At 43.6% G+C, this 15360-nt stretch overlaps 1 protein-coding gene across 1 annotated transcript in view; it reads right to left on the bottom strand.

Moving 5' to 3' along the window:
• Window positions 1–878: 878 nt before the first annotated feature.
• The window catches only part of clybl (citrate lyase beta like), a 65944-nt gene continuing 51462 nt past the window's right edge, over window positions 879–15360 (bottom strand). Inside the window, exons 4-8 of the mRNA XM_079277627.1 lie at window positions 13630–13731; window positions 12187–12280; window positions 8596–8763; window positions 4451–4575; window positions 879–3076 (exon numbers count right to left, since the gene is read on the bottom strand). Coding sequence (XP_079133753.1) covers window positions 2972–3076; window positions 4451–4575; window positions 8596–8763; window positions 12187–12280; window positions 13630–13731 — 594 coding nt within the window. The 3' untranslated portion in view covers window positions 879–2971. The remainder of the gene's footprint in view (window positions 3077–4450; window positions 4576–8595; window positions 8764–12186; window positions 12281–13629; window positions 13732–15360) is intronic.

Here is a 15360-nt window from a genome sequence, read left to right as displayed (position 1 = left end):
AGGTTTACACTTTTCAAACTGTGCTGCAGCTGCAATAACGAGGTATTTTTATTGCTTTTGAATACTCTTCCGCAGCAATTACTTTGTCATATATTGTCATTAGAAGTCTATTAAAACATCAAGTCATTATTCGGGGCGTCCCCGGGCGAGGAATTAGAATAAAACCATCTCTGCCACACGGGTCCCATTTAGATTAATGGAAAAATATGTAAAACATTTCGTTTTAATTTTCCTCTGACAGTGTTTTGCATACATGCATTTTCTCCTCCCCCCCCCCCCCCCCCCGTAATTTATGAAAGCAATCTCGACCAGCACATTACCCGTCTCTGAAATACTGCTCGCAGCCTAATTGATTCCCGTCACAATTTCTGGTGAGGTTATAATCGTGTTAATTGTAATTTACTCTCTCGGGTGAGTACCGGATGTGTTTAAATAAAAAAGAAGCAGTGCCGGGGCCGGACTGGAGATGATATGGGGCTCCACGCATAATAGAAATGTCATGTAGAATTACACAGCGGAGGCGGACAGGGGGACGCATTCCTCTAATCTACAGAGATGTCACCGGGAATCTCTCGCGGGAGATTTTTATTCATCCGCGAGCGTTGATTGAATGGCGAAGTCTTCGCGGTGAGAGACCAAAGGACGTTTGTTTTACCTTTAAATCTGAGAAGGGGGGGGGGGGGGGGATATCGCATACCAGCATGATTATGTGGATGGAACGAAAGGAATGATAATAAACACGTGTCAAAGGAACCACTGGGGGGGATGTTGCGTCTTGGTGGGAGTATAAAGTGGACTGATCACTTCCTGGTCATCCTCAGAACAGTTGCCCTTCTCCTTACTTCCCCCTGTCTGATGTCCCCCCCCCCCCCCCCCCAGCTTCCTCCTGCTTCCTCCTTCCTGTCTGCAGGAGGGAGGGGGGAAACACCTGTTGGTGCAGAGTGGCACAAGTTGTCCCATTCAGACTTGGCCTCCTCAACCACATCCAGTCGTTTGCCACTCGAGAGTGCAGCACGCCCTGTGTGTCGAGAGGGACTTTCTGCAGCTCTGCTGCACTGGAATGGACATCTTAAGAGCACTTAATGATCTGACTGCTCAATGTGAGACAACTCTCTTTTTATTTCGACACAATGATAGAGGCAATACCTGGTGTGGAAACATGACAATTGAATGAGGGTGAAAACTGCACTTTAATTCTTTCAAATCAAAAGAGAACTGTTATCCTGCGACTCTCTCCGCATTTAATTCGGATCGGATTGCAGCAAATGATGAATCGATGAAAGTTCAAAATGTCAGACTGAAGTGCTTCATAATCCCAAAACAAGACACATTATGATGTCAGCAGTCGGTACAGGCTACTCACAATCTACAAATGTCATGCACAAGCTGAGGAAACATCTCTTTTAAATAGTACACCATTTAAGCCTCGACTTTGAGATACAGCTCATCCAACATCTATTTCAAAGGTTCAGCAGAGCCTCACAAACTGGCTCTACACTCACAACAATGATTGTGGATTCATTTCATGAAAGTCACACATAATGGCAGTTTTGTCCACCAACCTCAGGGCGTAATGGTAGAAAACAAACAAACAAGCTGGATGTGAATTCCCGACAGACAAAAAAAACAAAAGAATATCAGGGGTGAGAGAAATATGTGGCCGGATGCCAAAGAGACAGCTTACTGTTGGGCTCTTTGGCGAGGGCGCAGGAGTGGCTTCAATCTTTTTTTGTCTGGCCTGGCCTGGCACAGACCACAGCCCTGCCCCAGACACAATAGATAATACAGTACTAGGGAGAGAGAGAGGGGGTGAGTGGACGAGGAGGGTTAGGGGAGGCACGGTGCCTTTTCATTACCATGGTCACCAATGGCACTATTAACCATTCAACACCCCCCCAATTATCCTCCCATCCACAGTCGGAGAGACAAAGCATGGGCCCCGGTCTGCTGGAGCAACATTGCCACAAATCTGTCTCACTCCAACATCACACCCACTTCACTGTCTCTGGAAGTCACAACGTGCATGAGCCCTCCACGGAGCGCCCATGGTACTTGTTCTTTTCTTTTTTTTGTTGACGGCATGACCTGAACTCGTCTGGTAGTTTGATTTTATTAAATATATATATATATGTAAATAAAAGTGACCTTTTTCAAACTGTGGAAGAGGAAGATGCTGATGAAAAAAACAACAACTCGGAAACAATAAGCTTAACATTAACTCTTATGCGCTGAATGAGAGATCAGGTAAAGAACACTGGCAGCGTGTATGCAGTGTTTACTCTTCGTACAGGTCGTGGTGTGTCCGACGCCACACGCCTTCTCCATCAAGACCGCAGGCTCACAGCTGCCACAGGGCGAGCCGCATGTCTTTACTAAGGAGTCTGACACACACACAAAAAAAAGCTAAATCGTGAGTTTACGCACTTCAATCTGGGTTTTTTTGTTTGTTTTTTAGAACTTTGATGTCTACGAGTCAGGCCTATATAGGCAGGAGGGCTGAGGCCTGACTGGAAGACTGGGGGCCTTATGAATAGATCCACAACAGTGGCTTGTTGTGTTTGTTTACCCTTTCGCCCAGCTGCCGCGACCGTGGGGATGGGAGAGCATTCATCAGGACCTTGGAGAAATGGGAGGCATGGTCTCACACACACACTGGAGAATGACACGATAGCACACGCACACACACTGCAGAGTGTGCCAAAGTTGACATTTGAGAGGCTACCGTAACTATATGTGCAGATTTTATGTGGCTGAAAAACATCTGAAGGTATATTTGAAACATAAACAGGACGACAGCAACAAAAGCCAGAACTTTACCACGACTGGCATCGCAGTGAAAACATTTCCACAATTATTAAAAACCTAAATTAAAAGCAGCGTCCGCACAGTTCATAATTTTCGAGGTGTCGTCGTGAAACCTGCAACGGCTCCCGCTTCCCCGTCCGAGTTCAAAGCAGCTTCTTCCCACCGGTCAGCCGCGTCGTTTCTCCGGCACCGCGGCGGACAGCACGAGGATGTTCCGCGCCTGCTTCACCGAGGGCATGTCGATCATGCTGCCGCGGAAGGTGAACGCGCCCTGAACAGGTTCACAACAGTGGCGAGAGCACAAGGAGAAACGTCAGACCAGACAAGTGCGGTAAAATCTCAGATGAAGGATGGGGGTTTGCAGATGCAGGACGTAGATCACTGTGCTAAGAAACGCACCAAAGCCACTTTATACTTTAACTACTTTGTGTGTATGGGGATGTAGCATATAAAGATGTTTTAATCCATGATAATTAACACTAAAACTCATCAACGCAAATATAAAGTTGCAGTAGCAAATGGACCAAGCAGTGTGTAAGCGCTCAAACGCAGTCAAGTGTACTTATAAAAAAAATGGCAAGAAAAATAACCGCATGAAGATCTGTGAACTACACATCATCTGGTATTATATAAAGATCTCCAAGAAACCTCAGGTCAGACAAATGCAGTCAATAGCTGGAGGTGAGAATTATGAAAAACAAGCACCTGTCGTGTTGCGAGACAAAGGGACTGACCCTGCTCGCTGTTCAAACACACACACACGCACGCACGCACGCGCGCGCACACACACACACACACACACACACACACACACACACACACACACACACACACACACACACACACACACACACACACACACACACACACACACACACACACACACACACACACACGCAGAGCAGCAGAGGGATGGGTAGGATATGAATCCCTCGGGCAATGCTTAGTGGGAGCAGCCCTGGCAGGGAGAGAGGTGTGGGCAGATTGTGTATTACCTCAGCAGATAGCCCACAGAGCTCAGCACACAGGATCCAACCATGCACTAAATTAGGAACAATAATATTGTACACTTAATTGGCCCAACTCCACCCCCCACCCCTCTGTCCCCTATGTCGTCTTCAGAGAGTCACCCAGGGGTGTACAGTATGTATTATCTGGAACTACAGAGGTGTGTGAGAGGGCACACAAAAGGATCAGCCCGGGGCCTCAGAGCAGAGGAAGACTCTGGTCATCCCAACACAAGTCACATTTTAAGTTATATATATCTATCTATATATATATATAGATATAGATCTATAAACCGGGGGATTCTTTTATATATATATATATATATATAAAATAATTCCCTGGTTTATCCAAGGTCTCTTCCCTAATAAAGCATTGTTGTTTTGTGAAGTCAGTGTATATTTTAACAGATTTTTGATATATATGTGCTACTCTGTTCAATGATTAAAGTTACATCTCAATGAGGTTGTAGCCGAAGAGTTAAATTACTGGAAATATTCAGTGAACAACCAGGACAAATGCTAACAAAGGGTTCCCAGCAATAAGCATCTACGGGTAGCAATTTCAGATACATTTAAAGAGTTTGTTTTTCTGTGAGATAATGGGATTTTACTTTTTTGACAGAGGAGGTTAACGTTACCTTTCCCTCCTTTTGGTGCTGGTCAAAAGCAGCGATGAGCTCTTTGGCCCACTGGACCCTCTCTTGACTGGGGGAGAACTCCTCCTGCACAGCCTGGATCTGCCCGGGGTGGATGACCTGCTTACCTGCACACACACACACACACGCGCGCGCGCACACACACACACACACACACACACACACACACACACACACACACACACACACACACACACACACACACACACACACACACACACACACACACACACACACACACACACACACACACACACACACACACACACACACACACACACACACACACACACACAGAAGATGAAGTTAAATATGCTGATGCTAACAGCGGGCTAGCAGCTGTTTCAAATAAAATCAAACACAAGAACCAATTGTGCTAAAAAAAAACAACAACAATATTTTGACTTGTTGGCACGGCGCTATCAACAGTATGTGCCAAAAAAATGAATATTATTTTTATCTTAATAAAACTGCAATTGAGCTGTATGGATATAAAAAGAATAAAAAATGAGGGGTCTGAGAATTGGGAGGGACTGCAGCTGGCACTGTTCCTGCGAGAGAGGAGCACAACACAGAGAAGCAGGAAATGCACAAGACTGCGTCAGTACGTCCTAATGGCACCGGGGTGAGTCAGATGGGCGGCACAGGACCAGAGGGTGCTGTGCACCATGAAGGACGTCAAGCGTCTCCCTTCCGCTCGCAGAAACTCTGCTGGACGCTCAGTTAGACTTCACTGTGTGACACAAGTCGTCGACTGATGATGTTAGAACAGAGGCAGAGTAGCCAGAATAAGACAATGCACCCACACACCAAGGATTGCAGTTATAAGGGTGTTCATGCATCATGCATCCTCATTTAAAATATTCTGTGATATGAAGAAAATCCTGGTCTTTTTTTTACATTTTAAACCGCCTCCGTACAATCTCTAAAACTGCTCGTTGTCGGCGGTCACATTCCTTCCAGAAGTGAAACACAATCTTAACATGGAGTTAAGGCTCTGTCTGACACGACCACCCCCCAGCCCCCCCCCCCCCCTTACTGCCTCTTAGTTAAAATGTGGGCCAACGCCGCAGCCATAATCCCATGTACACTTGCAGATCAAACTTGTAGCGATAAGTTAAGGTTATGAAAACGTCTGGGGAGAAACGACGGCTCAGCGTTCAGCCAGCAGGAACTCAACACTTTATGGGCTTAGTTCTGTCGCCGGCAACAAATCCCTCAAGGTGGCCGAACGGGCGGGCAAGAAAAAAGATTTTTTAGCCCAGGAGAGAGAAGGAGAGGAGAGGGGAGGAGAGAACCCAGCTCCGCTCACCCCAGTTAACCTCAGAAAAACACACAGCACTTCACACAATCAACACACTGTATAGTTAAAGGCTCTGGACAATTACTGATGACAGAACATCGACTTGCAGCTTATGATTAAGAGATAGCTTTAAGAGGGAAATGTGCATGGTACAAAATGTGACACTTGGTCATTGTGAATTCATGAATGCCTCTGTGTTTGTTTGTTTGTGTGCAGCAGAGAGACTGTCAACTGCACATTTTCTGTTGGACTAACAGCCTGAGGACTCCCCAGGGCTACGCTGGAGAGTGTGCAAGTGTGTGTGTGTGTGTGTGTGAATTTGTGCACCACCTCGTCTGTAGTGCTTTACTAACAAGTGGTATTTTAGAACTGGTAGAAATAATGTGAATCTGTTTCGACGCAACAACCTGCGCATGTCGTGTGCATGTGCGTGTTGCATTCTACGAGGATTGAGGCAAGAGGAGTGCGTGTTCCCTCCTCCGCCACCTGTTTTACCTCTGGGCTGGAGACAGGAGCATGTTTCCACACTAAAATTGGCAGGCTTAGAAACACTCAAAGAGGGTGTCTCTTTGTGTGTGTATGTGTGTGTGTGTGTGTGTGTCAACAGGAGAATGACGGCGAAGAAACAGGGTGACTCAGGTGCCCTCAGTTGCAACCCCATTGGCTCTCCTAAAAAGGCATCATTCATGCCCTCCAGCCAATCCCGGCCTGCCATGTGGTGCTGGCGTCTCATTGGAGGATTGCTATTTAGCAAAGTGCTCTCAGGCGAATGATGGGCAGGGTCCCCGGGATGGAAGTGAAATGAGAGGTCCCTGAGAGCAGGGTATTTTGTGGAACGTTTTTTGTATTATTTTTGTATTTCTAGAAGGCAAACACTTTGAGAAGGATCATTGAGTCTTAGCAGCAACGCATAGTTTACACTACAGCACATAAAACAAGGCGTATGAAGTAAAAATGCTTTATAATCAAATGAATGACCTTCCTGCCCAGTAGATTTGATTCTAGACTTTTGCGCTGCCCGTCCTGTCGCCCGGTCAGCAGTACCAGGTGTTTGTGTTTCACCGGCGCGTTCTGTGCTCGGTGCTAATGGGTGCCGTACCCGGCTTAGGTACTGCCAAGGTCAATTACTGCACAGGTAGAGGATTTTGGCTGCCCCGTATTATTGCTTAAGCACACCGGGGCCAGTAATAGCTACTAACTAAGATTATACAGAGTGCCCACGGCTTGTAAGCCACTAATCCAGTGCTCTGAATGGTTCGGTTCCATATCAAATCTGACCATGTATTTTATCAACCAGCTGCTTCCGTCTTTTTTATCACATATGAGCAAAACCTCCAGCTTTGTTTTGCTTGTTTCATGAATATTTGCTGAAAAGGATAAGTCATTCTGATTCCCACCAACGCAAACAATTAAAGCAGATTATATTTCTAATATCTGCACACACGAGAGGAACCCTTGATGCAATCTATCACATTGGAGCAGTACTTCGCCGTACAACTGTTCAGTAAAAAAGGCGCAAGTCGTCTAAAAACAGGAGGAAATTTGCACATGATTATAACTGCAATAATTCGGATGTGCACACAGAAATGCACATTCACACACCAGGAAGTAGGAGGTGGCAAATGAGGTCATCTGGATAAAAAGTTGCTGTAGGAGACAGATTTGATGACGTGGAGTGCAAGTAACGGTGTGTAGGCCAGTGCAACATGGAGGGCGTGCTCTGAATTGTCAGAATTCACAGTTTTGCAGTGACAAAAAAACAAGTGGCTTTCCAGTGTGAAAGCGGACTTATTGCTGACTTTGTTCTGCTACATTCCAAGCTCTCATATTCAAGGAAAAAACAAGCTCAACATTACAACATATTAAATAAAACCCGCCGCAAAAAGGATGTAAATACCAAAATAAATATATTTGCTGTAGCGAAGCAAAAATGACTAGAATATCCAGTTTGGAACAGGCTGTCCTGCCTTCTGTGGTCTGTTACATGCAGTGTGCGGGGCACACACACAGATTCTGAAAGCGTTGCCTGGTTACAGACACACAGAGCACCATTAAAGTAGACGCTACCACTACTTAAACTCCCTTTAATCATACTCGCACGCACATTTGCACACAAGCAGGTACGCCACCCGAGTATACACACGCATGCACGCACACACACACACACACACACACACACACACACACACACACACACACACACACACACACACACACACACACACACACACACACACACACACACACACACACACACACACACACACACACACACCCCATTCACGGTGGGCACAACAGAAATGTCAGAAAAGCATTTAAGGACAGCAGCGTTATTCACAATTCACTTTAGCAGCACCCGAGGTGCAAAATTTCTTTTTTTAAAAGACAGACAAAGCAGCCAGTTGTCCAGTCAGACACAATGGTCATTTTGAGGTCAGACCATCCCTACAATGAACAATACAAGTATATTAATGTCAAATGAAAAGCCAGATGTTCTGCATCCTTCCACAGTGTTTTAAAATCAACTAACTCATGCATCCTATCCTCACACGGAACGCAGGAAGAGCAAGACGGAGTAACAGAGGGAGGAAGGAGTGAAAACTGAAATGTCGGATTGCCTGAATGACACAGGAAGTAGAGGGAAGACTGTTATTGTGCCACAGGCCGGAGTGAAGAATATATGGGATACAAATGAAGAGCAACCACAGAGAACGACGGGACGCAACTGCAGAAACCAGTTGGACACGTTGAGGTGAGGACTCAAAGTGGCAGTAGGTAATGGGACAGGAGGCAGATTTTGAGACCCAGATGGCAGGAAGTTTACCTGTAAAGCCCATGAGAGCCCCCTCTCTGGCCTGCCGCCTCAGCCCCTCTACGTCTTTGTAGTCGATGTGGACCAGGTCGATGGCCTGCAGACCGAACGCTTTGGTGGTCACCACCACCTTCTGCCTCGCGTAGAGGAGCTCCCTGGCATCTTCAGTCCGCGTGGCACCTGGCGAACAAAATACAGGGGTACGCTCACGTCAGACAGGTCACATAAGATCTCAGACAGAGGCAGGCGCATAAACTAGGAAATGAAAGGCACAGAGGAGGTGGGGTGATGAACACATGAAAGAAAGAGTTAGAGAGGTAGAATCCAGGACAGCAATTACACAGATATACAGTACCAATATCTTTCTCTACAATTTGTTAAGTGGATTTGATCACTTAAAATCTAGTGTCATAATTTTGTCATTAAATGTAGTTTACTATATGAGATAATTTAGCTGAAATACTTGTTTCTCAGTGTCCATTAAATCCATATTGGGGGTGGGAATCACCAGAAGCCAATACGATGCGATATAATCATGACACTTGAGTCACGATACGATATTATCATGACACTTGAGTCACAATACGATATTATCATGACACTTGAGTCACAATACGATATTATCATGACACTTGAGTCACGATACGATATTATCATGACACTTGAGTCACGATACGATATTATCATGACACTTGAGTCACGATACGATATTATCATGACACTTGAGTCACGATACGATATTATCATGACACTTGAGTCACGATACGATATTATCATGACACTTGAGTCACGATACGATATTATCATGACACTTGAGGCACGATACGATATTATCATGACACTTGAGTCACGATACGATATTATCATGACACTTGGGTCACGATACGATATTATCATGACACTTGGGTCACGATACGATATTATCATGACACTTGGGTCACGATACGATATTATCATGACACTTGAGTCACGATACGATATTATCATGACACTTGAGTCACGATACGATATTATCATGACACTTGAGTCACGATACGATATTATCATGACACTTGGGTCACGATACGATATTATCATGACACTTGAGGCACGATACGATATTATCATGACACTTGAGTCACGATACGATATTATCATGACACTTGGGTCACGATACGATATTATCATGACACTTGGGTCACGATACGATATTATCATGACACTTGAGGCACGATACGATATTATCATGACACTTGAGGCACGATACGATATTATCATGACACTTGAGTCACGATACGATATTATCATGACACTTGGGTCACGATACGATATTATCATGACACTTGGGTCACGATACGATATTATCATGACACTTGGGTCACGATACGATATTATCATGACACTTGGGTCACGATACGATATTATCATGACACTTGGGTCACGATACGATATTATCATGACACTTGAGGCACGATACGATATTATCATGACACTTGAGGCACGATACGATATTATCATGACACTTGAGTCACGATACGATATTATCATGACACTTGGGTCACGATACGATATTATCATGACACTTGGGTCACGATACGATATTATCATGACACTTGGGTCACGATACGATATTATCATGACACTTGAGTCACGATACGATATTATCATGACACTTGAGTCACGATACGATATTATCATGACACTTGAGTCACGATACGATATTATCATGACACTTGAGTCACGATACGATATTATCATGACACTTGAGTCACGATACGATATTATCATGACACTTGGGTCACGATACGATATTATCATGACACTTGAGTCACGATACGATATTATCATGACACTTGAGTCACGATACGATATTATCATGACACTTGGGTCACGATACGATATTATCATGACACTTGGGTCACGATACGATATTATCATGACACTTGAGGCACGATACGATATTATCATGACACTTGAGTCACGATACGATATTATCATGGCACTTGAGTCACGATACGATATTATCATGGCACTTGAGTCACGATACGATATTATCATGACACTTGGGTCACGATACGATATTATCATGACACTTGAGGCACGATACGATATTATCATGGCACTTGAGGCACGATACGATATTATCATGACACTTGAGTCACGATACGATATTATCATGGCACTTGAGTCACGATACGATATTATCATGACACTTGAGGCACGATACGATATTATCATGACACTTGAGTCACGATACGATATTATCATGGCACTTGAGTCACGATACGATATTATCATGACACTTGGGTCACGATACGATATTATCATGACACTTGAGGCACGATACGATATTATCATGGCACTTGAGGCACGATACGATATTATCATGACACTTGAGTCACGATACGATATTATCATGGCACTTGAGTCACGATACGATATTATCATGACACTTGAGTCACGATACGATATTATCATGGCACTTGAGTCACGATACGATATTATCATGGCACTTGAGTCACGATACGATATTATCATGACACTTGAGGCACGATACGATATTATCATGACACTTGAGTCACGATACGATATTATCATGACACTTGAGGCACGATACGATATTATCATGGCACTTGAGGCACGATACGATATTATCATGACACTTGAGTCACGATACGATATTATCATGGCACTTGAGTCACGATACGATATTATCATGACACTTGAGTCACGATACGATATTATCATGGCACTTGAGTCACGATACGATATTATCATGGCACTTGAGTCACGATACGATATTATCATGACACTTGGGTCACGATACGATATTATCATGACACTTGAGGCACGATACGATATTATCATGGCACTTGAGGCACGATACGATATTATCATGACACTTGAGTCACGATACGATATTATCATGGCACTTGAGTCACGATACGATATTATCATGACACTTGAGTCACGATACGATATTATCATGGCACTTGAGGCACGATACGATATTATCATGACACTTGAGTCACGATACGATATTATCATGACACTTGGGTCACGATACGATATTATCATGACACTTGAGGCACGATACGATATTATCATGGCACTTGAGTCACGATACGATATTATCATGACACTTGAGTCACGATACGATATTATCATGACACTTGAGGCACGATACGATATTATCATTTTACTCAGTCCCAATATGATATTACTGCGATTTAAAACATGTTGTGACATGCGGAGTATTGCGATGTATTACCTACCTTCTGTTTTATCTTATATATGCCAGGAATTATCAAAAAGGGAGTGGACCAGCAGTTTAACCACTGTTTGTTTGTTCTCATTCATCACTCACACATCCCACATCCACAAATCATCCGTTTATTTCAAGAAAAAAATACTGGATTCGAAACCACTTTTCCTGCAGTACTTTAAATCATCTAAAACAGGAAGAAGGGGGATCGACCAGTGAGACATGCTTTTACAGACAGATTTTATATTGCATTACAGCCTAACGTTCTCTGCCCCAAATCCAGAAAAAAAAGAATGAGAGAAAAGCACATGTGTGGCCAAGAATAAGTGAGGCGGTTAGGCAGACGGTGTAATAGTTACCTATGCTGGCGCAGAAGTCATCGGAGCCGAACACCACGCCGTCATGGTGGAGACCGGCCTCGGGAGCGAGTCGACGGATTTCCTCACACACCGCCTGGACAGAATATATATTAGCACAACACAGGCTGACTGAAGTGACACAGGTGTAAAGAGGGAGAGAAACGTATTAGCACTAATGCTGCGGAGTTAATCTTGATCCAATATTCAAACAGTAGTTCAGATAATGTGGATTTCTGAGTTTACAAAAACGGCCATCAGCACTCAATTCGCTCTAACAAATATGCTAACGAACACATGTCTGTCAACATCCTAACTTTTATTCAGCTTCCTTTCTCCAAAGACATATAGTAATGTACTAATGTGGTCGTCTTTCTTGCACAACCCAAGCCGCCTAGCTAAGCAGTGGTGGCTATCCAACCTAAATGCTTTTTGAGTAGCATTCTAAATGTTTCTGCACAAGTCAGGAAACGTTTTTTCGTAAGTTCTGTCAAGTATTGAAAGCTAGCATTAAATGTTTCATCATATTTCGCCTTGTTTACTTATTCTACGTATTTCCCATAATAAAGTTGTTGCACGGCTACTTTGTATTAAGACCACTTTGACACATGGAGAAGTTGGTTTATTTTGTTGAATTAAGGGTTTGTTGAGATGGCATTGAAATAGAAGTCGTGTATCATATTGGTAGCAGTACTGAAAAATGTCAAACAGTAATGAGCCCCCAAAAAGACTTCTGGCCACATTTATTATCAAATGAGAAAAAAGAAGAAAAAACGATTCTAGAACGTGAGTCTGTGGTGAAGAGCGGGAAACAATAAGAATGCGTCTCCTGGCTTTTGTTGGCCTCCAAATTAATTTCACCACTAGCTGTGCCAAAGCTTCTTCTTTTTTCTCCTGCTTGTAACCTGGGATTCAGTCTGGGCAAAGATGCAGGGTGTTCTCAAGAAAGCACAGAGGCACCCCCTGCCATCAAAACACACACAAGTACACACACTGACAGACACAACAGACACAGTCACAGAATTGGAGTGGGGAACTAAAAGACAAATCAAAAAAAGGGCGGCGGGACAGCTCGTTTCTCCCAGAATGCCCCAAAAACGTGCCCTTTCCCCTGCGTAGCTGAAGGTCGATGCTGTACCAAGACAGGAGCTGCCTTGATGCTTGCCAAAATATCATTAAGAACTCTTCCACTATGAGGATATTAGAGCAGTTAGTAATTTAAAAATGTCAGCGTGTCTGGAGAGGGATGGAGGGAGACTCACACACGGACAGAAAGAGAAAAGAAACAAAGCTCATTTTGAGAGCTTTTTAATCACTTTCATTTCGGACGCGTGGGGCGCTTCCGCTCGCTGACACAGTCTTTAATCTGCAGTGAACAATAGAGAAACTGCAAAAAAACGTCTGACGCAGGCACTTTTTTGGAGCGTCTGTTTGTTTGTGATTTACCTTAAAATTGAGCAGGCCCACAGCGGTTTCCACAAAGGTGACCAGGCGAATGGGCTCCGTCAGTGCCCGTCCTTTCAAGTTGTGCTGAAACCTGCCAACAAACTAAGCAAACAGGGACGATGTCAAGCCCGACTCATTAACAACACCCACTGCTCCTGCAAATAGGAAACAATAAAGCTCGGAACAATCATAATACATTCATTTGTTCCCGCTACTCCGACAGTAGCAGTCATCCCATTCATTAGATGCTTATTATAAGCTTGAATCCATTCGTGATATTTTGTACACGGTATTTTATATATATATTAGGGGTGTAACCATACGCGTATTCGTATTGAACCGTTCGGTACGAGGCTCACGGTTCGGTACGCATGACGAACCGAATACGTTTTTTTTTTTTAAACCTTTATTTAACCAGGTAGTCCCATTGAGATTAAAAATCTCTTTTGCAAGACGTAAGTAACAATACTACATAACATTAAGGAGCAGTTTTTGTTTTTTATGCTTATGTGTTGCTAAGAAGACACCCCAGAAGATGGGTCACTCAGGTATAGTTCCATCATTGTTCAAAGTCAAAGAATAACTTTATGATGTTAGTTGTAATGAATAAATATATTTTAAAATCAAGTACATTTCTCTGGCATTTATAGTTTTCTACTGTACCGAAACGTACCGAACCGTGGCTCCACTGTATCGTACCGAACCCAACCGTGGATTTTGTGAATATATAAATATAAATATATATATATATATATATATAAATGTATATATATATATATATATATATATATATATATATATATATATATATATATGAGGTATATTGTGTGGACTGTATTTAAGAGTTCCTGCTCCGATGTAGAATGTAGAATGTGTGGTGAAGTGCAGCTGCCACCCTCAGAGGAACACTTGTCAATGCATTATTAGTTATACGAATGAGAAAAAACAGGGCGCTCTAACTGAGATGCTGAGCTATTGAGTCAGAGCGAATTTAAAACTGGAGGGGAAGAAAATGTTCAGCATTTAGAAAATACATAAATGATATGACATCCTTCAAAATCCACTGTGGGGGTAAGAGACAGATAGGGGGACGAGGAGGATGGAAGGAAGGGAAAAAAACATTAACACGCAAAAGCTCACTTTTGATTTGAATCTTGACACCTTTATTACCTGCACCGTTCCCATTTCAGTCCTTACTGAGAAACACGTCTGCGAGGGTTCAAATAGCACACAGAGAGAGAGAGAGAGAGAGAGACAGAGAGAGAGGCGACAAAAGCGGGTGAAATGAAATATTTTACATTATCACCAGGGTTCCCCCTTTCATCTGAAGTCTTCTGCTCTACCTTCTTTCACAGAGGCTCCCGCACAACTACAGCTTGTGCTCCCCGAGAGTGTGTGCACAGACACACACACACACATGGAAATGCACACTCACGCACACGGCAAACCGAAAAAGAAACAAAATAGCGGGGGGGGGGAAAAAAGTGGAGAAGAAACAAGATTTGGGATGTCTTTGAGTGTGTTTTACCTACTACATTATTCTGTTTTGACCCCCCCCCCCCGAACCCCACCCTCCCCTCAGTGTGATGTGACACTTTGCCGAGGCCTTTATTCCACGCGACTCCTGCTAATATGCAACCTCACCAAAGTAGGGTTTTAAAACCCGAGTTTAATTCTTTGAAGACCAAAGCGATTACATTTTTTCCAACAGACCAGTTCACAGCGAGCCCT

The sequence above is a fragment of the Melanostigma gelatinosum genome, assembly GCF_949748355.1.
Source record: "Melanostigma gelatinosum genome assembly, chromosome: 10".
In the NCBI taxonomy this organism is placed as follows: Eukaryota; Metazoa; Chordata; class Actinopteri; order Perciformes; family Zoarcidae; genus Melanostigma; species Melanostigma gelatinosum.
The sequence above is the reverse complement of the archived record's forward strand: the minus strand, read 5'-3'. Positions and strand labels throughout refer to the sequence as shown.